General features: G+C 31.3%; 1 protein-coding gene across 2 annotated transcripts; it reads left to right on the top strand.

The window, feature by feature from the left end:
* Positions 1-2,001: 2,001 nt before the first annotated feature.
* On the top strand, positions 2,002-5,351 carry LOC114389388 (receptor-like protein EIX2). 2 transcript variants are annotated; one of them, XM_028350050.1, is made up of 2 exons: positions 2,002-2,461; positions 3,257-5,351. In XM_028350050.1, the coding sequence occupies exons 1-2, from the start codon at positions 2,074-2,076 to the stop codon at positions 5,257-5,259; spliced, it is 2,391 nt and encodes a 796-aa protein (XP_028205851.1). In that variant the 5' UTR covers positions 2,002-2,073; the 3' UTR covers positions 5,260-5,351. The 2 variants fall into 2 exon arrangements, with proteins under 2 accessions (XP_028205851.1, XP_028205852.1); XM_028350051.1 differs by lacking the exon at positions 2,002-2,461 and adding an exon at positions 2,555-2,662 and having other exon boundaries at positions 4,459-5,351.
* Positions 5,352-6,959: the final 1,608 nt, after the last annotated feature.

Genomic DNA, 6,959 nt, shown 5'->3' with positions numbered 1-6,959 from the left:
TATCTTTGATGTAAACTACTTAAAGTTTTAAAAAAATCATTAATATTTTCTTAAAATAAAAATTTCATTGATTTAAGCAATTCTATACGGTAAACTAAAATAAAAAATGTTTCTTGTTTTAGTATTTGGCACAAGAATAAATTATATTTCTTTATAGATTGTTTAAGTTATCGTATGGATTTTTTTTTTAGAATATTATATTGAACGTGAGTACTCTCATAATTATTTAAATTTGGCACTTGCAATTATTTAAAAAGTAAAATGGAAATTAAAATTATGTTTCTCCTCTTATTTAAGTTGATAACTTTTAAAAAATATAAAATATGATACTGATTTTTTTTTTGATAAAAAAAGTTAATATTCTTTTTACTTCTTTTATATAACTAATTAATTTTTATATGATAAATAAAATAATATTCAAGTTAGAATACAATTATAAATACATGACACAATTACTTTTCCAATTGATGATAATTAAATCTAGTGTTTTTTTCCTATATAAGAGAATATTATTTTGTGAACTGAAAAATTGATTAGAATTAAATAATTAGATTGGAAGGAAATAATTTTTTTATAGATTTTTTAATAGAAATAGTCTTTAAAGTACACCATTTTCCTATAATTGATGTATTCATCAATTAATTGAGTTAGATATTTCAATAAATTGAATATTTATTTTTGTCTTCTATCACTATTCTTAAACTATCACCATAAATGAAATTTAGACAAAAACTTTAATATATGAAAACTTGTGGTCTAACAATAAATAGCTAGGACCATAATTTTATAATTTAAAAAACATGTCACACTTCTTTGTAGATTTCTAATTTACTTTTTAAGTTAAATATGGTCTACAATACATGGAGAAATTTGGACCAAGACTTATAAAAGGAAAAACTATGATCTCAATAATTATGATAGATCAAGTTAAACTTCTTTGTATCTCACTAATTAATTTTTAATAAAAATAAAATAATATTATGATTAAAAAAATAATTAGAAATAGACAACACAACAATCATTAATGACAATGAAGATTAATTAGTGGTTTTCACATATAAGAAGAATATTATTTTGTGAATTGAAAAATTGATCAAAATTAAATAGCTAGCTTGGAATGAAATAATTTTTTTTATAGATTTTTTTAACCAAAATAGTCTTTAAAGTAAACTCTTTTCCTATAATTGATTTATTCATCAATAATATTTTTTTTTCCTTGCTTGACTTAACTCGCAACATTTGTTGTCAATGACAGGGAACTTGATATGAAGGTAATTAGTGCAGTGACCTATGGTTCAAGTTGAAGAAGTCAAACCTTAACATCATGGCTGGACTTTGTGAAGTGTCCAAAGGTTCAAGATGAAAAAATGGAAAACCTTGAGATTGACTTGATGGTGTAAGCTATGATTTAGAAGACAATTTTCTTTTACATTATTTTTAGTTTTGAATATTGAAAATTTGATAATTTAATATTAAATTTGATGAAATAAAAGACTTGATTTTTTCTTAAAAAAATGTTGGACTTTTGTACGTAACAAAAGTTTAACGGAAGGATTGATTAAATAATAGTTAAAATTTGAAGTTTAATGACACCAAATTTTCATTTAAGCAGTATTATAGAGTAAATTAAAATAAAATAATTCTTATTTATTTTTATAAAAAAAACTGTACCTAAAAGAATGTTTCTTATGTTAGTATTTAGTACAAGAATAAATCATATTTCTTTGTTATTAATTTTGATTTTTTTATGAATTTAGTGTATATAGGAATTTTAAAAAGGGAGATAGATACAGTAAATAAAAAAAATTCGTATTCTAAGAATTAATTCGGGAGAATTAGATAATTAAATGAATAATTTAAAGAGGCCAGCATAAAAAAAGAATGGAAGAATATTTTAGTATTTGGCACAACAATAAAAAAGGTAAAAAAAATAATGAAAGTGAAGAAAAAAACAGGCAGGGCAGCAGTATAAATAATAGAAGTATGATGATTTATATGCAGAACCAACAACTACACTTGTTTCGATCAGCTCTAAAAAAAAACACTCGTTTTCTATATTTGCCTTGTGTGATCATGAATTCCTCCATTTATATTCTTGTCTTTGTCCAGCTTTGGTTGTTGAGCTTACCATGCAGAGAGAGTGTGTGCATCCCAAGTGAGCGTGAGACACTTTTGAAGTTTAAGAATAATCTGAATGATCCTTCAAATAGGCTTTGGTCTTGGAATCATAATCATACCAACTGTTGCCACTGGTATGGAGTCCTCTGCCACAACGTCACTTCCCATCTTCTTCAGCTTCACCTACACACTTCAGATTCTGCTTTCTATCATGACTCTGACTACGGTGGTTTCTTTGATTGGGAAGCTTATAGGAGATGGAGCTTTGGTGGAGAGATAAGTCCTTGTTTGGCTGATTTAAAGCATTTGAATTACTTGGACTTGAGCGGCAATGATTTTGAAGGTATGTCAATTCCTTCTTTCCTTGGGACAATGACCTCCTTGACTCACCTCGACCTCTCTTATACTCAATTCATGGGGAAGATTCCATCTCAGATTGGGAATCTCTCCAATTTGGTCTATCTTGATTTGAGTTATACAAACCTATCCAAAGCATTTCATTGGCTACACACTCTCCAATCTCTTCCTTCTTTGACCCACCTATATTTGTCACACTGCACACTCCCTCACTATAATGAACCATCCTTGCTCAACTTCTCATCTCTGCAAACTCTCCATCTTTCCTTCACTAGTTATTCCCCTGCCATTTCTTTTGTCCCCAAGTGGATATTCAAATTGAAGAAACTTGTTTCTCTTCAATTAAGGGGAAATGAAATCCAAGGTCCGATTCCTTGTGGTATTCGAAACCTCACACATCTTCAAAATCTTGACTTGCCTTTCAATTCATTTTCATCTTCTATACCTAATTGCTTATACGGTCTTCATCGTCTCAAGTCTTTGGACCTAAGTTCCTGCGACTTGCATGGGACTATTTCTGATGCCTTGGGAAATTTGACTTCTCTTGTTGAACTTTATTTATCAGCTAATCAACTTGAAGGAACCATTCCAACTTCTTTGGGAAATTTGACTTCTCTTGTTGAACTTGATTTATCAGCTAATCAACTTGAAGGAACCATTCCAACTTCTTTGGGAAATTTGACTTCTCTTGTTGAACTTTATTTGTCAAACAATCAACTTGAAGGAACCATTCCAACTTCTTTGGGAAATTTGACTTCTCTTGTTGAACTTGATTTATCAGGTAATCAACTTGAAGGAAACATTCCAACTTCTTTGGGAAATCTCTGCAACTTAAGGGTGATAGATTTATCATATCTCAAACTCAACCAACAGGTTAATGAGCTTTTAGAAATTCTTGCTCCTTGTATTTCCCATGGACTCACAAGACTTGCAGTTCAGAGTTCACGACTTTCAGGCAATCTGACAGATCATATTGGGGCATTTAAAAATATTGAGCAGCTATATTTTTCCAACAACTCAATTGGTGGTGCTCTTCCTAGATCATTTGGAAAACTTTCATCATTAAGATATCTCGATCTCTCTATGAATAAATTCAGTGGAAATCCATTTGAAAGTCTTGGATCACTCTCTAAATTGTTATTTCTTCATATTGACGGCAATCTTTTTCACCGAGTTGTCAAGGAAGATGATCTTGCAAATCTTACAAGCTTGACGGAGTTTGGTGCATCGGGGAACAATTTCACTTTAAAAGTGGGTCCCAATTGGATTCCTCATTTTCAACTTACCTATTTGGAAGTGACATCATGGCAATTAGGTCCCAGCTTTCCATTGTGGATTCAATCACAAAACAAACTTAAATATGTTGGACTATCTAACACGGGGATTTTCGATTCTATTTCCACACAGATGTGGGAAGTACTTTCTCAGGTTTTGTATTTAAACCTCTCTCGTAATCATATCCATGGTGAGATTGGGACTACATTAAAGAATCCAATATCTATCCCAACTATTGATCTAAGCTCAAATCACTTGTGTGGTAAATTACCCTATCTTTCAAGTGATGTGTCTCAGTTAGATCTTTCAAGCAATTCATTCTCTGAATCCATGAATGACTTTTTATGCAATGATCAGGACAAGCCAATGCTATTACAATTTCTGAATCTTGCATCAAATAATTTGTCAGGAGAGATACCTGATTGCTGGATGAATTGGACATCTCTTGTGGATGTAAATTTACAAAGCAACCATTTTGTTGGGAACTTACCCCAATCCATGGGTTCCTTGGCAGACCTGCAGTCTTTACAAATTCGTAACAACACACTCTCAGGAATATTTCCATCCAGTTTGAAGAAGAATAACCAATTGATATCCTTGGACCTTGGGGAAAATAATCTTTCAGGAACTATTCCAACATGGGTTGGAGAAAACCTCTTAAATGTGAAAATCCTCCGCCTTCGATCAAACAGATTTGGCGGCCACATTCCAAATGAAATATGTCAGATGAGTCATCTTCAGGTTTTAGACCTTGCACAAAACAATCTGTCTGGCAATATACCCAGCTGTTTCAGTAACTTGATTGCCATGACAGTAAAGAATCAAAGTACAGATCCTCGTATCTATTCTGAAGCACATTATAGTACGTCTTACTCTTCGACGCAAAGTATAGTTAGTGTGCTACTATGGCTGAAAGGAAGAGGAGATGAGTACAGAAACATTCTGGGTTTGGTAACAAGCATTGATCTGTCAAGTAACAAATTATTAGGAGAAATACCAAGAGAAATCACAAGTCTAAATGGATTGAACTTTTTGAACTTATCCCACAACCACGTGATTGGTCATATTCCACAAGGCATTGGTAATATGGGATCATTACAGTCCATTGATTTTTCGAGGAATCAACTTTCTGGTGAAATCCCTCCAACCATTGCAAATTTGAGCTTTCTGAGCATGCTAGACTTGTCTTACAATCATTTGAAGGGAAATATTCCAACAGGAACTCAATTGCAAACCTTTGATGCCTCCAGCTTCATCGGCAACAATCTATGTGGTCCACCACTGCCCATAAACTGCAGCTCCAATGGGAAAACCCATTGTTATGAAGGAAGTGATGGGCATGGAGTGAATTGGTTTTTTGTCAGTATGACAATTGGATTTATTGTGGGATTCTGGATAGTGATTGCTCCTTTGCTGATTTGTAGATCATGGCGGTATGCCTATTTTGATTTCCTTGATCATGTGTGGTTCAAACTTCAATCTTTTCGCTTAGGTAGTATCACTGTTTAGTGTTGCTTAGAATACTCCGATGTTTTATCGTTGTATTGGCAGGTTGATCAATTTGTAGTCATTGCTATCTTCTTCTCTTTTTTTTTTTCAAATTTGAGAGCCTTATTTAAATTCAAATGCTTTGGTAGTCTCAATGGCATTTTTGGTAGTGACAATAGTAGCCCATATATATATAAATGATTATATGTGTGATACAACAAAATCCAGAATAGATAAAACAACCCATACCAACTATACAAATTACAAGTTAATTATTATTTTTACATATTTTGATGCACAATAAATAGCACCAACACAACAATGTTATATTTACTAATATATTTTTTAATATTAACTATTTTAATATAATTAATAATGTTATTTGAACAACATAGACATTATCTTCATTTTTTTTCCTTCACCGTCTTCACCCATCTCCCTTTGTTACTAAAAAATGTAACAATTACAGTAAAAGTTAATTTCTTATGAAACATGCTTCATTTAGCTTATTTTAAAAATTAATGTGATAACATTTTTAATAGATGAAAATAAAGAAGAGTAATTATTTTAAAAAGAATTATATAAACATACACTTATTAGTATCGGATATGATGACTTTACACTCCATATAAAACAAATTCAATAAACGATACCTGAATCTTTTGTTCATAAATTTAGGGACATGAAAGGTGCATACATTTTTCTAGTAGTGTCACAGTCCTACTATTGTACGTATCCCACTTTTTCTCTTTTTCAGAATGATAGATACCACCACGCATATTGTTTCTGGTTCTATACTCCTTTCAGGACAGATTCCTCCATGAACAGTGGTATTTGGCTAAAGAGTGTTGTGTAAGTACGTATAAAAAAACAATTCGACACGCAAATTTCCAAACAGAGCACTAAAATGGCAATTATTACATACCTGGATATAACTAAATTTGGGTTTATACAACTGACTAATAAGATTTTAAAAAACAGTTTGCCATTGCAATTTCTACTTGATCATGATTTACTAAACATATTCTTTGAGGAGTCTTTGTAATTGCAACATGACAATAATTAATTATGACTGTATCAATTATATTTTTCCATAGTATTTTCCAATACAAAAATCACGAGAAAACTATAACAACAACTGTGGTGGGTGAATGCATGCAAGTGATGCAAAACAAACCTTGGGGTGGGGTCGATCCAATTCAGATGGCTATGACTAGGAGGGATGATCTAGGCCCAAAATGTTTGAACTTTGAATCTACATTTGGGCATATATATGTGTACTCTGCCAATACAAAACAATTATTTTATATTTTTATCATTTAATATTCTGTCTCTCTTTTACACTATTAATACATATACCTTTAGTGAGTTTATCAGATGTGCATCAAGCATTTTTTTTTTCTGTGGCTGTGCAAGATCTTTTACAGTTGCTGATGTGTGTAATTATAACCACCGCCATGATTGGTATGAGCCTCTGTCTAATCTTAAATTAAAGTTTTTCTGCCTTTGATGAGTGTTAAATTGACTCAATATAATTGTTGTAGTTATAAACAATTGTACTTCATTATAAAGAGTTTTTATCTGCAATTTAAGTAACACGTTTAATCATAAAGTAATAGTATATACGTACTCCGAACAATGGTGGAAACAAAACTAACAATGATCGACATGATAGTTATCAGACTAATTTAATAGTATGAATAACACAACAATTAATTCTG

Source organism: Glycine soja, chromosome 16, assembly GCF_004193775.1.
Source record: "Glycine soja cultivar W05 chromosome 16, ASM419377v2, whole genome shotgun sequence".
NCBI classification, from domain to species: domain Eukaryota; kingdom Viridiplantae; phylum Streptophyta; class Magnoliopsida; order Fabales; family Fabaceae; genus Glycine; species Glycine soja.
The sequence above is the reverse complement of the archived record's forward strand: the minus strand, read 5'-3'. Positions and strand labels throughout refer to the sequence as shown.

What these genes read in the sequence shown, in the direction of transcription:
- LOC114389388 (XM_028350050.1), top strand. Translation starts at nt 2,074, where the DNA reads ATGAATTCCTCCATTTATATTCTTGTCTTTGTCCAGCTTTGGTTGTTG. An exon ending in GAGCGGCAATGATTTTGAAG is followed by an intron (nt 2,462 to 3,256) that starts GTATGTCAATTC and finishes TTGATTTATCAG; the next exon opens with GTAATCAACTTGAAGGAAAC.